The following is a 16,950-nucleotide window of genomic DNA, read 5'->3' as shown; positions in this document are numbered from 1 at the left end:
TCCACAGTAGGAAACCCAGACAGAGGGATCTGCTGAGACAGGAAGTTAATAAACCAAGCACATGCTAAGGCGAGACGGTGGGAACATCGGCACCTGTTAGGGCGCCCGGCCCACTAAAAAAGGAACAGCCTAGACAGAAAGTCATCGAAGAGAACTCAAAAAAAATCGTGGTAAAGATGCCGGAGGGTTGTTCTTCGCAATGGATGGCTTCTGGTGGGGTTCGGGCGCAGATGGACTCAGTTTTATTTAAAAAGCTGGCCACCGGGAGTTCGGCCACGCTCCAGTGAGTATATGGGCAACACCACTGCTTCTTTTTTTCGTTTTCTTTATTTTTTGTGGGGTATGGACCTGGGAGGACTGGGAAGTGGGGGGGTTCATGATGTGAAATTTCCAAATAATTAATAAAATATTATAAAAGGAAGTTATTCTCTTCCTCATCGTCATCATTTGAGACAGTTTCACTTCGTAGCCCCAGCTGGTCTTGAGCTTGGGATCCTCCTGTCTCAGCCTCCTCAGTAGTTAGACAGCTTTAATACGGGTCAGAGTAGAGATGTTTTGCCATAAAAATATATGTATATGTATATGTATATGTATGTATATATATAAATGTGTACATGCACACATATTTATGCATATAAACTGATATATATGTGTTATATTTCACATATAGGCACAGGTATGATGGTGCATGGCTTTGATCCTGACATTCAGGAGGAAGTCAAAGTTACTCTCTACAAAGCAAGCTCCAGACCAGACTTAAGCATATGAGACCCTGTAGGAGGTGGATCGCCGAAGGGGGAACACTGATCAGGGAGCACCAATGGTCGGTACACCCCTTACCTTTGCATGTCTGTCTGTCTGAGAAAAACAACACAAAATAGATTGGACCCCCGAGGTCCGGTCGCTGGCTCAGGCGGTCCTACTCAAATCTATGTGAGGCTGTCTCTCCTCGTCCTTAGAGTTTATTCTATTTTTCCAAACAGCAGGGTCCGAAGCTGCAGGGCTCTGTTAAGTAAATACAGCAGCTCCTTTTGCTGCTCCCAGCTGGGACCCCGGGTGGCCCAGCTCTCCACCACACTGCACCCCACCCCACCCCAGGGGTAAACAGTGACCCCTGCACACCTGTTACCCCTCCCTGGAGCAGAGGCTCCCTGTTTCGTCATTTCTCCCTGACTTGGAGTGAGACCAAAACTCACTTCGGCTCCGATTGCCCAAGGGCCAGTGCCTTCAAAGATCAGCCCCACCCCTCTCCTATTAACAGGGCCAATTTGGATCCCTGGTCTTGAGTGAAAATATTATTTTTCCCCAGTCAATCTCAAATTGCTCGTTCATGAAGTTAAGGTGGGCCGTCCAAGCTAGGGAAAAGAAAACAAAAATCCGAGCTTTGAACCAGCTGCACAGTGTCGTGTAGACAAAATATCCCTTTGACCGGCATCCCAGGCAGCCCCGGGACCCTCAGTTCATCCTCCCAGGTCCACGCCCAGTTTCTCACAGGTCCGGTGAGTTTGTGATACAAACAGATTCCAATATTCCCGCGGTAGAACGGAAAGGGAACAGTCTCTTCACTGGCTCCTGGCTTTCTTGCGCTCTCATCACTGAAGATGGATGTAGGGCCATCCACTCAACCACATGCCCAGAATATTTTTGTGTTTCTTATTTACTTTTACGAGCTGTACCCCAAGCTGTCTTCGAAGTTGTGATAGAAACGTGTAGGCCTTTAAAGCTCTTGATCCTCCCGCCTCCACTTCTGGAATACTGGGATTTCAGGTGTGCTCTACCAGGCACAGTTTACGGAGTTGAACACAGGTGTGCACATATGCACACATGCACATGCACATAAGCACACTCGTGTGCACACATGCACACGTGCACATGCACTAAGCAGCATCCTCAGCCTCTAGGGATTCCTTCATTCTCTTGACTGCAATGAGTGAGTCTGCCTTTCTCTTGGAGATTTTTTTTTGTATGCATACGGGTGTCCTGCCTTCATGTATGTATGTATGTATGTCCTGTGTGTGCAGTGCCCCGGGAAGCCATAAGACGACCTTGGGTCCCTCTGAAACTTGAAATGCTTGTAATCAGCTATGTAGATGCTGGGAATACCCTCCCCCAGGGCACTGAGAGGACAGCCAGTACTCTCGACTGTCTCAACTGCTGAGCCATTGTCCCAACCCAATATTGCTTTTTTAATCTAAAACAACCCCCTCCCCCAAGAAAATTCCAGGGACTACGGAGGAATGGCCTCCTTAGTGCTCTCAGCTTGTAAAGGGCTCTCACACACTCTTTCACTGCCTTGTTGTGGCTGAATCCAGTTGGGAATTCTCATGACAGGAAGGGAGGAGCAGCTGCAGGTGGCTTTGGCCTCCCAGCCCTGTGGCTGCTCTCAGCAGAGAAGAATCATGAAGTACAGCTCCTCAGGGCTGGAAAGATAGCCCAGCAGTCAAGAGCACAGGACCCCAGGGTTGAATTCCCAGGACCCACATGGCAGCTCACAATTCTCTGTAACTTCTGTTCCAGCAGATCCAACACCCCTCCCACGGACAGACACACACAGTCAGAACACACATAGTCAGAACACACACAGTCAGATCACCAAGAAAAAGAAGTGCAGCCTGAAGAGGACCAGGGAACAATTACACTCAAACACACACACACACACACACACACACACACACACACACACACACTCAGATGCCCACTTACACGAAGTCTTAAACATGCATGCCCCCTGCTCTCTCACACAGAACACACCAGAATACAAACTCACACTCAGTCGGACATACGGACTACAATCAAACACACTCACTGGTGCACACCTTCTCTCATGCACATGCCTAGCATACTAAGCAGTCACTCACGCACTCAGACTCCACCTCTAATCCCTGGAATGAGTTAGCTCAGCATGCCAAGGTCAGCTTCACTCAACCGTACCCAGCTCAGGAAATGGCAAAGACCGATCAGAGGTCTAGATTTTAACTCATGGATTCAGGATCCCTCTGTTGTTAAATCAAGGGATGAGGAAGCCAGGGGAATATGTAACCCACTGCTGGACATGGTGGCACACACTTTTAACCCTCATGCTCAGGAGGCAGAGGCAGGAGGATCTCTTCGAGCTTGAGACCAGTCCGGTCTACAGAGTGAGCTCCAAGCTACACAGTTAAATTCTGTCAAAAGTGGAAAGGGATCAAGGGGGGCAGGAGAAGGAAGGACAGAGGGAGCGAGGGAGGGAGGGAGAGAGGGAGGGAGGGAGGAAAAAGCACAAGGTCATTTTAGTAGTTGATGTTGGCTGGAGTAGGTGCCCAGGCCTGTGACCCCCAGAGCCAATTGTAGAAAGAGGAGCATGGGGCACAGGGTGAGGTCATGGCTGGGGAGATGGCTCAGTGACGACATAACTTGCATGCCGTCCTGAGTTCAGATCCTAGAATCTTCTCAAAGGCAGGTGGGGCAGTACTCCCAGCATGCCTATGATGAGACGGAGAATCCCAGGAAGCTCTGAGGTCCGCCAGCCTGGGGCTCTCCAGGGACTCTCCTCTGACCTCTACACTTGAGTTGATGTACACTCACAGCCACATTAACACTTAAACATACACAAACACTATGAAGAAGAGGAAAAGGAGGAGGAGGAGGAGGAGGAGGAGGAGGAGGAGGAGGAGGAGAAAAAGAGAAGAAGAAGAGGAGGAGGAAGAGGAGGAGGAGGAGGAGGAGGAGGAGGAGGAGGAGGAGAAGAAGAAGAAGAAGAAGAAGAAGAAGAAGAAGAAGAAGAAGAAGAAGAAGAAGAAGAAGAAGAAGAAGAGGAAGAAGAGGAAGAAGAGGAAGAAGAGGAAGAAGAGGAAGAAGAGGAAGAAGAGGAAGAAGAGGGATGGAGATGGTTCAGTGGTTAAGGACACTGGCTGCTCTTGCAGAGGACGTGGGTCCAATTCCCAGCACCCACATGGCTGCTCACAACTGGAGTTACAGATCCCATTTCTGGCCTCCAAGGGCATCAGGCACTCATATACACTAAAGCAAAGCACTTGCACACATAACATAGAAATGAATAACAACAAAAATGTGAAAAGAATTGAGGACACTGTCGAAGTCACCAAGAAACAAATGATGTTTCTTTCCTTCCCAGAGGAGTGCCACGGAGGGAATTTCTGCAGACACTGGCACCCCAGGGACCTCTCAAAGACTTTCTTGGCTTAATGTATGTTGAGAGATCTTTGGGGAATCGGTCCCATTAATCAGCTGTCTCTGTGTGCTGAGAGGAAGGCTGGCGGGGACACTAACTCATTTACCAGAGCCTGGCTTCCCAAATGTCAGAAATGAGTTTAGCAGAGCCAGCCACTCTGGGAGTATGCGAGAAGATGGGAAAGTGCATGTCCTCCTCGGACACCCCGGGTCCTGTGTGTACTGGGCTCTCAGCATCGGTGAGTCTCACTAGTCAGGTATCTTGGAATCTTCCAGAAGGCTGTGGAAGCAGAGATTGCTGCCTCTGAGACCAGCCTCTTTCCAGTCTTCAGAGTTCTGACTCAGCTCCCTGTTGGGCGTAAGGGGTGGTATGGGAGTCTGTTGGGGGTAGGGATGGGGTCTGGAGGGGGTAGGAGTGTAATCTGTTGGAGGTAGGGGTGGGGTCTGGTGGAGGTGGGGTTTGATGGAGTAGGGGTGGGGTCTGGTGGAGGTGGGGTTTGATGGAGTAGGGGTGGGGTCTGGTGGAGGTGGGGTTTGATGTCGTAGGGGTGGGGTCTGGTGGAGGTGGGGTTTGATGGAGTAGGGGTGGGGTCTGGTGGAGGTGGGGTTTGATGGAGTAGGGGTGGGGTCTGGTGGAGGTGGGGTTTGATGGAGTAGGGGTGGGGTCTGGTGGAGGTGGGGTTTGATGGAGTAGGGGTGGGGTCTGGTGGAGGTGGGGTTTGATGGAGTAGGGGTGGGGTCTGGTGGAGGTAGAGGTGGGGTCTGGTGGGGTGGGGTTTGACGTCGTAGGGGTGGGATCTGTTGGGGGTAGAGGTGGGGTATGCTTGGGTTGGGTGGGGTCAGAGAAATTTCTTTCCTCACAGGCTCCCAGGAGATACTGAGAGGTTGCTTGTCTGTGGCCCACTCCTCGGGGTTCATCAGCACAGGTCCTGAATGCGACATCGTTGGTTCAGACAGCATGGGTCAGCAGGGCTCTCCACCTGGAACGGAAGGGTGCCTCCTCTGGGAAGCAGTGTCAAGCAGGCACCGGGGAGGGGATTCAGTGCCTTCCGTGAAAGTGGACGGGACTTGAGTTCAAATCCCCAGCACCCACGTTTAAAGTCAGCTACATTAGCACACACCTCAAACTCCATCAGTGCAGAAGTGGAGACAGGAGGATCCTTTGGGGTTCATCGGCCAGCCAATCTTGCGGAAGTTCAAAAGGAGACCCTGTCATCCCCCCACCCCCCAAATAAGATGAAGAGTACTTGAAGACATCAGACATCATCCTCTGGCCTCCACACGTGCGCTCGCTCGCACACACACACACACACACACACACACACACACACACACACACACACACACACACACACACACACACACGGCCCGCAGCGTGGTCGCATAAACATATGCGCATGCGCACGGTCATATAGCCTCGATGGTCCTGGAGCTCTGCACAGGCGCAGAGAGTTCCAGCCCCAGTGGCAATTCCGCAGCAAGGATGCATCCACATCATCTCTGTTTTGTCTTTGTTGGTGAGAGGTACAGACTCCTGAGAGGAGAGGAACAGAAGAAGGGTCACGGGTGGGGTGGGGACATCTTTTTTTTTTTTTGGTTCTTTTTTTTTTTTTTTTTCCGGAGCTGGGGACCGAACTCAGGGCCTTGCGCTTCCTAGGTAAGCGCTCTACCAATGAGCTAAATCCCCAGCGGGGTGGGGACATCTTTAGTGACACATTTCTATTTATTTCTCTGCTTTATATTGGGTGGGGATAGTTGCATGCTGGGAACAAAGGCAGACTCTCTGCTTCAGAATGGTTTTCACACGCCAGGGTTGGATTTGGTGTTTGCTCTGTTTTGCTAGTTTACAGTGCAGGGGTTAGGATGAAGAAGAAGAAAGAGGCGGTTGGGGATTTAGCTCAGTGGTAGAGCGCTTGCCTAGGAAGCGCAAGGCCCTGGGTTCGGTCCCCAGCTCCGGAAAAAAAAGAACCAAAAAGGAGGAGGAGGAGGAGGAGGAGGAGGAGGAGGAGGAGGAGGAGGAGGAGGAGGAGGAGGAGGAGGAGGAGGAGGAGGAAGAGAAGGGGATGGGATGCAGGTGGGTGCCCGCTTCTCCAGCACTGAGGTGCAGTTAGTACTTATGAGCTGAACTAATGCACACAGACGATCGCTAGGACGGAGCAGAAGAAACACACACAGTTGCACATCTTGTGGGTCTGCGCAATGCTTCCAGAACATTCCAGGAGATGGCTGTTTCTTGCCGTCTCTGTAAGAATCCTATCATTACGAGTTTTGGTCCCATCCTGCGTCCCCATTGTGGGAATGTTGGGATGTTCTTATGTCTCAGCATACATGCGTGACAAACCTCAGACACACGAACGATATGCCAAGGTTGGTGTTAAACAACGACTACAGCTTTTCAGACTTTCCAAACTGTGCCTCGGCAAGCTGGTATCAATTTACTAAAAGTTTCCACAGACTCGGCCCCAATAGCATCATCTCCTCATGGCTGCCACTTTGATGGGTGAGCATGGCATCTTGTTGGTCTCATTTCTCTTTTCTTGGATATTTGGTGAGACTGACGATTTTTCACACACTTGATGTCCCTAGGTATGTTTTTCAAAAACTGCCTGTCTGTATCCTTGGCCGAGAATTCAACATTGTTATTGATTTGCAAAAGCTCTTTATATAACAAAGGTATCAGTCCTCTAAAACAGAGACCCTAATGATACCTTCTCTGGCTTGCCATTTCTTTGTCTTTATGTTATTTTAGTGTGTGTGTGTGTGTGTGTGTGAGAGAGAGAGAGAGAGAGAGAGAGAGAGAGAGAGAGAGAGAGATGCATGTGCATCTATAAAGAGGTCAGAGGAGGGTATCAGTGACTTCCTTCAGTGCCTCCTGTCTTATTGCCTTGACCCAGGGATCTGCTTGTCTCTGTCCTCTAATTCTGAGGTAACAAACACACACTGATAATTTTTCCATGGGTGCTGGGGATTTAAACTCAGGGCCTTGTGCTTGCAGAGTAAACGCTCAACTCCTGAACCAGCTCCCTGGGCTTCCACTTTCTCTGCCTTATTCCCACTGGGCTTTCTCATTCATAGGTTACTCCGTTCCTCTGAGATCTACTTGGTCACCAGGCAGGGGGGCCCCTTGTCATCAGCCCTGCCCCTCTCTGCAGCTTATAGCCCAGAGCAGTTTCTTTGATTTACTACTTAATGAAAAGCCCTGGTTGGAAGTGGCTCATCAGGTTCTTCCAGAATTCCAAAATGACCCCAACCCAATAGGCTCCTACCCCTGCTGGCTGGGATCACAGGTCACAGGTCACCACGCCCCAGTGACCCCCAAATAGGGATGACTCCAGCCCCCTGGTGATAGCAGTCAGTGCCAGCTGACTGCTTTGGCTGCTGGTGGAGTGTGGGTTACCATACAGGACTGGAAGAACTCGGTTGAGTGTACATGGAGCCCGGCTCACTTAGAGCTGCTAGTCTCTACCTGGCCAGAGGCTCCCATACTCCGAGGTTGCTGTGTTTTTTCCTTCAGAGGTGAGAGCTGAGTGACTGGGGGACATGAAACCAAGGCTGTACTAAGTTCATAGGCTGTAAAGCCCGCGCCACTCACCAAGCTGTTCTATGCTGAGCTTGTTGGAAGATACCAGAAAACCACTCTGTGACATCAGCCACACACTACACAGGATGAACAGGAGAGTTGTTAAGAGAGAGCAGGAGGGGGGCTGGAGAGGTGACCCAGTGGGTGCGCGGTGAAAAGCACTGCTGCTCTGTCAAAAGACCTTAGTTGGGTTCCCAGAACCCACAAATGCAGTTTACAGCCATCTGTTACACCAGCTCCAAAAGTGAAATGTCCTCTTCTAGCCTCTGAGGGGAACACACACACAGAGACAGACAGACAGACACGCACACAGACACACACTCATGCACACTCTTACACACACAGATACACACACACAGAGAAACACACACAGAGACACAGAGAGAGAGACACACACACAGACACACACACACAGACACGCACAGAGACACTCTCACACACACATTCACTCACACACACAGATATAGAGATACATACAGAGACACACACACTCTCTCTCTCACACAGAGACATAGACACACACACACACACACACACACACACACACACACACACTCCTGTTTAACAGACATCCATCCACTGCATTCCAAGTTCAGGACCAATGCACACGTGTGCATACATGTAGACAACATGCATATATGTGAATATGATGTACCCACTGCAAATACATGCCCATAATCACACACACACACACACACACACACACACACACACACACACTATTTTTTCCCTTCATGTGTATGCGTGCATGTCTGTCTCTATAACATGGGTGCAATGCCCATAGAAGCCAGAAGAGGGCGTCATATCCCTGGAGCTAGAGTTACCGCCAGTTATGAGCCTCCTGAGGTGGGAGCTGGGAACCAAACTCAGGCCCTTTGCAAAAGCAACACATACTCTTAACTGCTGAGCCCTCCCTAGCCCCCCAAGCCATTAAGGATAAAAATAATGAAGCCCAGCTGTCTCCAGCATCCAAGCTCTGTGATCTCATGGAAATCACCTCGCATCTCTGGGCCTTTGTCCCTTCATCTCCAGGGTGAGGCTACTGTTGCCCAAGACCTGCCTTGAGTGAGGACCAAATGGCGTAGGGCCACTTTCTCCTACATGCACAGCTGTGCTCTTCTCCCCAAGCCCCACTCCTGCAAGCCAGCAGGGTCTTGATCTAGAGAGGGGAAGTCCATTTCAGGCTTTCCACCCTGGTTTCCGAACCTCAGCCTCTGAAGGGGCGGGGTGCAGGGAGCCGGCAGCCACTGCACGGTGGAAGGAACCTCTGCCCAGGCACTTTTTGATCTGCTCTAACTGCCGCTATAGAAAATTAGATAGAATTCATTTCTGTGATGAAGGAATTAATGGGTATGGAGAGAATCGAGTTCGGGTGGAAAGCTTGAATCCAAGGAAGGGAATAAAGGCTTGAAATTCAAATGAAAAATTACGATATAAGCATAAAGGAACCCTATTTTACACCTGTAAGACCAAATGTATAAATATGAACCGACGGCTCCCTCTGGGAGACTGGGATTGTGCTTCTAATTCACCTAGACAAATAAGGCATGCATCCCTTCCACCCACACATTCCAATGAAGGCTGGGCACCAGGCCGCCCTAAAGGCCCATGCTGGCTGCCTCCTTCCTCTGCTGGGTACCTGCCAGTCAGGTCAAAGCCCTTCTGGAAGCTGGAGCTTCCAGAAACTGCAAATGCCTTGGACAAGGTCAACTATCTCCAGGTTCTAATTCCCTGGTCAATTCACCCACTCCCACCAGGCTTCCAGGGCATAGAATCTTCTCATCTCCAGGATGCTTCAGCAAACTTCCTTCCTTCCTTCCTTCCTTCCTTCCTTCCTTCCTTCCTTCCTTCCTCCATTCATTCATTCATTCATTCATTCATTCATTCATTGGAGTGCCCACTCCGGGTCTGATATTGGGTATCAATGAAGGGGAAACGGAAGCCACAGGTTTTTGGAATCAGGGAGGTCTGAGTTAAAATCCTTCCCTACTGTAACCTTGATTTAGAACTTAGCTTATTCCTCACTGGAGAATTCCCAGGGCAGAAGAGATATATCCAAAGTCTGGGACACCTCAGAATCTTTCTTCATGGCTCTCGATTTGTTTGAAGCATCCTTTGTTCTGTACGTCATACAGTCTGAGCATAGAGGTAGAGATGGACCCAAACGCCCACTGCCAGGGGAAACGGCAACCAGGAGGCAGCACGCATGGAGTGCCAACTGTAGTCAGGGCACCAGGCTCCACCCAACCCAGCCACCAAACTCAGGACTGGCAGGCTGTGTCCTGGCTTCACCATGCACAGAGGGTCACATACCTTCCTGCTGCTCTGCCAGGGATCCTGGCCACAAAGACTATGGGGAGGTTCAAAGGTTCAGAGCAAATCCCTGATTCCCTGGTTGTTTCTTGAACCCAGATAGCCTGCCTGTCTGTGTGAGAATCATTCCCACACTCAGTGAGAATGACTCGAGCATCTACAAGGGCAGATGGAAGATAGCAATCCCCAGAATGATGCCCTCCCTCTGATAGAGCTTCCAGAAGCTTCTAAGACCTTTGCTCCAGCTGACAGGAGTAGAGAGACACACCCCCTCTCCAGTGAACCAATTTAGAAACAGGAGGAAGCAGGAACTCCAGAGGCCTAGGGAGCCCAATTCCATCGGCTTCCCCTTGGCGACTGGCCAATTTGAGGTGGAGAACAGGAAGTGTTTGATCTTTTCATTCCCATTCTTGGGTTTCCTGGTACCCCCTAAAAAGGCTGGGGAGCTGAGGGAACGTTTTCCTGGGCTTGAGGCCTTCCCTGGCACTGGCTCACAGCCTCAGGCTGCAGGTCAGCCTCTGAGTTGCAGACCAGACTGCACTGGGCTCACTGCTCCCTTTGATTTGTTTAATGAAAATGCTTTTCGGGCACCTTAGATTCTCAACCCTGATAAGGTAATTGTCCAAGGGCAAGGTCTACAACCCATTAACACCCAGACTTGGTGCGAATTGAACTTGAGGGAGGAATCAAAAGGAGTCAGAGCCAGCAGCTTGGTACCATCTGACATTTGTCTTTTGTCTGGGAAGCTGGGAGCCCAGAGAAGGCACTTGTGCACCAACAAGGGTTGTACTCACAGGCTCTTGTACATGTATGTGCACACCCACTCCCAGCCACACACAGTGAGCATACATAGTCCCAGCCACACACACACACACACACACACACACACACACACACACACACACAGTCACCCAATCCCACTCAGCTAGATTGGGGTAGGGAGTGTCTCTCACTCCTGACAAGGCTCTTTCCCACTCCAGGAATCAAAGAGAAGAGGTGACCCAAGAAAGAATGTTCGGATCCTAGTGACAGCCCCGCAAAGACGGCCTTGGCTGTATCACTAGAGGCTGAGGGGATAGCAGAGGGCAGGCAGGTTCATCTGGACAAGGAGGAGGAAGAAGGGGGCCAGCCATCTTCAATGTCAAGGACAGCTGGTACCATCCTGGCATCTCCTGGGTCACTCTCATGGCTTCATCTGCCCTGCTCTTCGTTTCCAGAATCTTAGGAGGCACAGGCTCTGAGAATTAGCCTGAGGAAAAGGCAGAAGAGAAAGAAATAGAGAAGAAAGGAGAGGTGATGGGAGCATAGAAAGAGGGGGAAGAGGGAAGAGGAAAGAGAAGAGGGAGGGGAAAGAGCTCTGAGACAGGAGGGGGGCTCAATGGAGAGGAAATGAGGAAGCAGGGAGGGAGAAATGAGGAAGCAGGGAGGGATAAATGAGGAAGGGGGAGAAGGATGGAAAGAGGGGGAAGAGAGGTGGCTAGGAAGCCAGGGGAGGAGCCCTCAGACCCTACCCTGAGGTACCTGGCTCTCAGTATGTGGAGAGCAGCAATCTCCATGTAAATTGATTTTATTTGAGGGGGGGATTAAAATGTGAGATATAAGAACAATTGGGCTTCCTTCTCTTTCTGATTCCTGCCTGGGTGGGCACTTCACTATATCACCTCACAAAGGGCATACTCCCTAAAAGAGAAAGAGGGCATGGCTGAGTTCCCATGGAGCCCTTGTCCAGCCCTGCTCCAGGGTCCCACCTGGCAGCCTCAGGAACCTCGGAGCCCTTTGTCCCAGGCTACTCTAAACCTGTCCCCTTCCCACACCTACCCTCTGGTCTCATCGAACAGAGACAATTCCAAATGATGGCTCTGGCCCCTCTCAGCCCAGCAGAGTTGTCAGGAGCCTCAGGAAATATCAAAGGCCCCAAATCAAAAGCCCCAGTTTCTTCAGGGTGTCTTTAGCACCCTGTAAAGAAAGATGCCAGGATGCCGCATTAGGTAATCACTTTCCGAAAATGCTCTCTGTATCTGAGCTGAAATAAACAGGCTCTACTTCTGAGAGCTGGGGTACCAGCAGTGGGCAGTGGCTGGGGGTCTGGGCCTCAGTTGGCTGAACTCTCACATTTTCTATCTGTCCTGTGCAGATCTGAGCAGCCAGGGACACCGTCTCCTGCTCATCAAACAGTTCGGAGTGCCCCCCTCCCCATTTCTTTCTCTCCTGCTTAATGCACTGTGGAGGGCTCTGCTAGAAACTTGAAAGGAAGACTGTTGGTGTTGCTACAGCCTTTTAAAAGAGAGTTTGTGTGCGAAGATTCCAGACGAGGCTGGGAGAGGTAGACTTAGGAGGTATCTGCCCAAGAGGGACAGCGCTAGAACAGAAGTGGTTTGGGGTGGCGGAGGATGCCCTATACAGTGAGACCAAAGAAAAGGGGGGGTAGAGAAATGATGGAGGGGAGTTAAAGAAGGGAAAGAAAAGGGGGAGGAAGAATGGTGGAGGGAAAGGAGAAAGAATGGGGAAATAGGAAGAGAGACAGGAGATGGGGAGGAGGAGGGAAGGAAGGTAGGAAGGAGGAAAAAGAGGAGTAAGAAAAGAGAACAAGAGAATGGGGGAGAGGAAAGGGGAAGGGAGAGGGGGAGGAAGAAGAGGGGAGGATGGGAGGGGGGAAAAAGGGGGAAGGGAGGAAAGGGGAAGGGGAGGGGGAGGAGTGGGGGAGAAGAGTCTCTTCCCCAAAGTCCAGCCCCATCTGGACCAAAGGATTCTGGTCTGAGTTCCAGCCCACAGAGCAGTGGAGGCCGGTCATACTTCTGGAAACCATGGAGATGAGGAGGCGGGAGGACCAGACCACAGAGTCGGGCAGAGGAAACCCGCTGGGGAGGAGTCAGAAAAGCAAGGAGGAAGAGAGAGGGACCCTAAGCACAAAGCAGCCCGAGAGAGAGGAGACAGATGGCGGGGAACAGAGAAAGTAAGTGTATGGAGAACTGAGGTGGAGGGAAGGAGGGAGGAGAGGGAGACAGAGAGCGAGGGTGATCTGAGAGAGAGAGAGAGAGAGAGAGAGAGAGAGAGAGAGAGAGAGCGCGCCTGGGCAAGTGTTGGCTGGAGCTCACAGCAGGAGCTGGAGTCCTGGGACCCTCTGAGGCACTGGAGACCTTGGGAGTTGATTGATGACTTGGGAGGGGGTACAGTGGGACAAGGGGGTGAGCCAGGGGACCGGCCAAGCAGGAGAGTTTCTCGACTACCCCAGCTGCAGCCACCCATCCCCAGGTGAACCCCCCTTTCCCCTGCTGGATGTGAAATCGCCATTTCACCCCGCCACACTTCTTAATTGTTGCAAAAATCATTTGTGAAATTGCTCTCCAACAGGCGAGAATGGCCACGCTCATTCTGACAGACAACCCCCGCTTCCTCCCCTCTGGTGTCTGCCCTGCCTGGGCTCCAGGGATCCCCAGCAGACGTGTGTCCGTGCAGGGCCTGGGTTAGTGAGCAACCGCCTCTGTGTCCGGGAGCGGAAGATCACCTCAAGGACGAGGAGGCCACCAACCACAGATCTGAGGGTCTCAACAGCACCCATCCTGCACCGGTTGTTACCAGCTGGGTGTCGGTCTCACTCTAACTGCTGTGCCAGTTGCCAGTTACAGGGTTGATACAGAGAAACTGGGCCTAACAGCCCAGGTGCCAGGCACTTACAGAAGGGGAGCCAGTTAAAATACAGATGGTACCCCTTCACAAACTTTCATTGCCAGCTACGCGGACAGCATTACACCCCCCCATTGAGAAACCCACATTTGATTTACCCAGGATCGACCTGAGACAAGCTTACACAGACCCCACCTGCACATAAAAACCCAAAGATGTCAGTGAAAGCTGCTGAGATCACACACCATACAAAGGAATGAACCTAAAACCTGCCGTGTGGAGGGGCGAGGCGGGGGGGGGGTAGAGGGATGGACAGACAGATGCAAGACTGAAGGAGAACGCATTAAATGTGTGTATTGTATGTTTATAGAAACATATATATGCATATATATATGTCTATATAAAAAACCCGGATATCTACCTCAGGAGTAAAGGCAGGCTAGGCTCCTCAGGGATTTGCTCCTTTTTCCCCATGGACAACCTACAGGCCAAAAGCTCTGTCTCCCCACCTGGTGATAAGGGTGCCTATGACTCAGAGCACAAAGTTAAAACTGCTTGGCTTCTCCCCTCTCCCTATTCAAACCTCCAAGCATTTAACAAGCTTTTCCACAGGGCCCCCCCATCCCCGGAAGCTCCCCCCCACCCCTGAAGAAGTCTGATGAGCCCCTCATGCTAGGAGAAAGGGTCAGTAGCATGCTGAGAGGGGCAAAGGTCACAGGTGAGGAGGAGGGGAAGAGAGAGGACACACTGAGGCCAGCCGGCAGAGAGCACCCCCAGGCCAAGACCAGACTGACCCCCTCCATCACCAGGAGGAGGCTGGGCAGGGGGATGAGCTTGAGGACTGGATTTGTTTTATTGTATTTTACCTCCAGGGCTGGGCCAGAAAGGCCTTTTCCTGGAGTGTTGGGGGATGTGTGAGGTGGAGGTGGGGGGCACACAAAAGATCTGTAATGGCAGAGTTCTACCCTGCTGGGAAGGCTTTTCACCCCTGGGAATCTAGGTCCTGAGGCAGAGACCACTGGTTACTCTGGCTTCAGAGAACAGAGAATTGTGGGATCTCTGACCAAACACACACACACACACACACACACACACACACACACACACACACACACACACACACGACCATCTAATTGGGGCATCACCATCCCAACCCTCCAGTGGAGGAGTTGAATTGGGTACCAAGCTCTATCCTTCTGTCTCCCACTGAGCTGTCTGCCATGAGACTCCCAGATCCTCAGTCTTGCTGATACAGTCTCCAGGACACCCGATAGAAAGGGCTCCTAGATGGTCACAGAAGCTGGAAGAGTAGCTGGAAAGAAAGGGAGGTTGTTCCCAAGGGTTCGACAGACTCAGATTTACCGACATCAGAGTATGCAAGTCTTGCTGCCCGCCCTCCGAGCTGCAGGAGGCCAGGCAAGACCCTAGCCGGAAAGCCCTGACAGGTATCAGAGAAGTCAAAATTCTTCCAGGGATGTCACCCTACTCTGTTTCGCCCAGGGAGGAAGTCCTTGTCAAGCAAAGTTCAGAACTAGTGAGCTCAAAAGAGAAGGGACAAGTGTGGTCAACCCTAGTCTGGGAGGCCGGAGATGGGCAGAGAGGACAGAGAAACGCCCCAGCCCAAGGCCGGCTTCCTTACGTGGCGGGCAGACAACTGAGAGCAGTCCTGGGGACCCGGGCTGGGGAGCACAGACCGCTGGTTCATCTCCAGACAACACTTAAAAGAAGTTACCCGCTCCCTCTCTCTGCCCCAGCCCACTCCATCCCTGGACTCAGAGTTTCAAATTATCTCCCTCCCCCGCCGCCCCCTGGGGAAAAAAAAGAAAGAAAAGAAAAAGAAGAAGAAGAAGAAGAAAATAAAACGAGGTCGAGTTGGAGATTAGAAAGAAAGGGGGAAAATATTCGTTGGCGACTTCTTTACGTTATCGGTCCCCTCTCCCTCCCGAACTGGCCCCCTTTCCTCCTCATGAATAAAAGAAAAGTCCGAACCTATCAGATCTCTCTGGCTGCAGCCTGCTCCCTCCCCTCCCCTGCGGTTGAGCACTTTTGCACAACTTACCCAGCTGATCGCTCGCGCCCCCTCGCTTTTCCTCTTCTGTTCCCCAACCCTGTCGCTCGGGTCGCCTCCCCTCCAGTCCGAAACCCGAGCAGGCGCGCATTCCCTGCTCCAGTCCTCCCGGGGACAGGGTGTGAGGGCGAGCAGAAAGAGGCGTGGAGAGGAGGGATAGAAGGGAGGAGGGAGTCCGAGCCAGAGAATAAATATATAAATAAAGACCCAAAGAAATCCACTCCACAGCCTCTGGGCTCAGGAACTTCGGCCGGGAGCGCGGGAGCGGGTGGCCTGCAAGGCGCAGCTGGGGACAGGGAGCCCGGCCTGCTCTGCCCACGGCTGCCGGTGTCATTCGGCTTAACTTCTGGCCGAGCCTGGCGGGTGGAGGCGGACTTGGGGTTGGAGTGTTTGTTTGTTTGAACTTCCTTGTCGCCACCTTCCACTCCCCCCGCCCCCAACTCACCCCCCCCCGCCCAGCTTCTGGAAGGGGCGCGTCTGCAGCCGGGTGGGGGGGGAGTGTGCAGAAGGGAGGGGGAAGAGGCTAGTGGGGGGGGAAAGGGAAGAAGAGAAGAGGAGGATCGCAGCAGGGGTGAAAGGAAGAGACGCCAAGAGGTTTATCCAGCCGACTCTGGATTCGTCTCCGGCGTGCGCAGGAATGGCGGCGCTGCCCGGCGCGGTCCCCAGGATGATGAGACCCGGCCCGGGGCAGAACTACCCGCGCACCGGCTTCCCCCTGGAAGGTAAGATCGCGCTGGAGGCCTTCACAGGGTCCCCCGAGGGCCTCGGAGGTGTCGCCCTCCAGGGGAGCGAGCAGCGGGGCTTCCGGGGCTCTGCTGGGTCCGAGTCTCCGCGTGCGAGCCGGGAAGTTTCTAGAGCGGACACTTGTCAGTTTCTGCGTGGACTCCGTTGACCTTCGGCCCGCGCTCCGTGGGTCACCGGCTGCCGGTCTTTCGCCGCAGGATGCGACTCCCCGGGGAGTTCGCATCTGGTCCATTTTGCGCTCCGGTAAATTCCAGGGTTTTCCACTATTCTCTGGCACTGCGGAGTTCCCGGGTCTCTGCGCAGCACGGCCGGCTTTCTTCCCTAGCTTTGAATCGGTCCCTCAAAACCGGGATGGGGTCCCAACCCCTTTTATTTCGAAATACCAACAAGCGATACTCTATTTCTACCCTACCAGGCTGTCCGCTTACTCCAAAGCAACTTACTAACTGGC

At 52.2% G+C, this 16,950-nt stretch overlaps 1 protein-coding gene across 4 annotated transcripts in view; it reads left to right on the top strand.

Moving 5' to 3' along the window:
- Positions 1-16,290: 16,290 nt before the first annotated feature.
- Pax7 (paired box 7) overlaps positions 16,291-16,950 on the top strand; it is a 101,566-nt gene continuing 100,906 nt past the window's right edge. For 2 of the 4 annotated variants that reach the window (XM_063288293.1, XM_039110635.2), the window contains exon 1: positions 16,300-16,477. In XM_063288293.1, the coding sequence (XP_063144363.1) occupies positions 16,393-16,477 (85 nt within the window). In that variant the 5' untranslated portion in view covers positions 16,300-16,392. Of the gene's footprint in view, positions 16,478-16,950 lie in introns of all 4 variants that reach the window. The other 2 variants (XM_006239263.5, NM_001191984.2) reach the window with 2 other exon arrangements.

This window comes from Rattus norvegicus, chromosome 5 (assembly GCF_036323735.1).
Source record: "Rattus norvegicus strain BN/NHsdMcwi chromosome 5, GRCr8, whole genome shotgun sequence".
NCBI classification, from domain to species: domain Eukaryota; kingdom Metazoa; phylum Chordata; class Mammalia; order Rodentia; family Muridae; genus Rattus; species Rattus norvegicus.
This window is presented reverse-complemented; position numbering and strand designations above follow the sequence as displayed.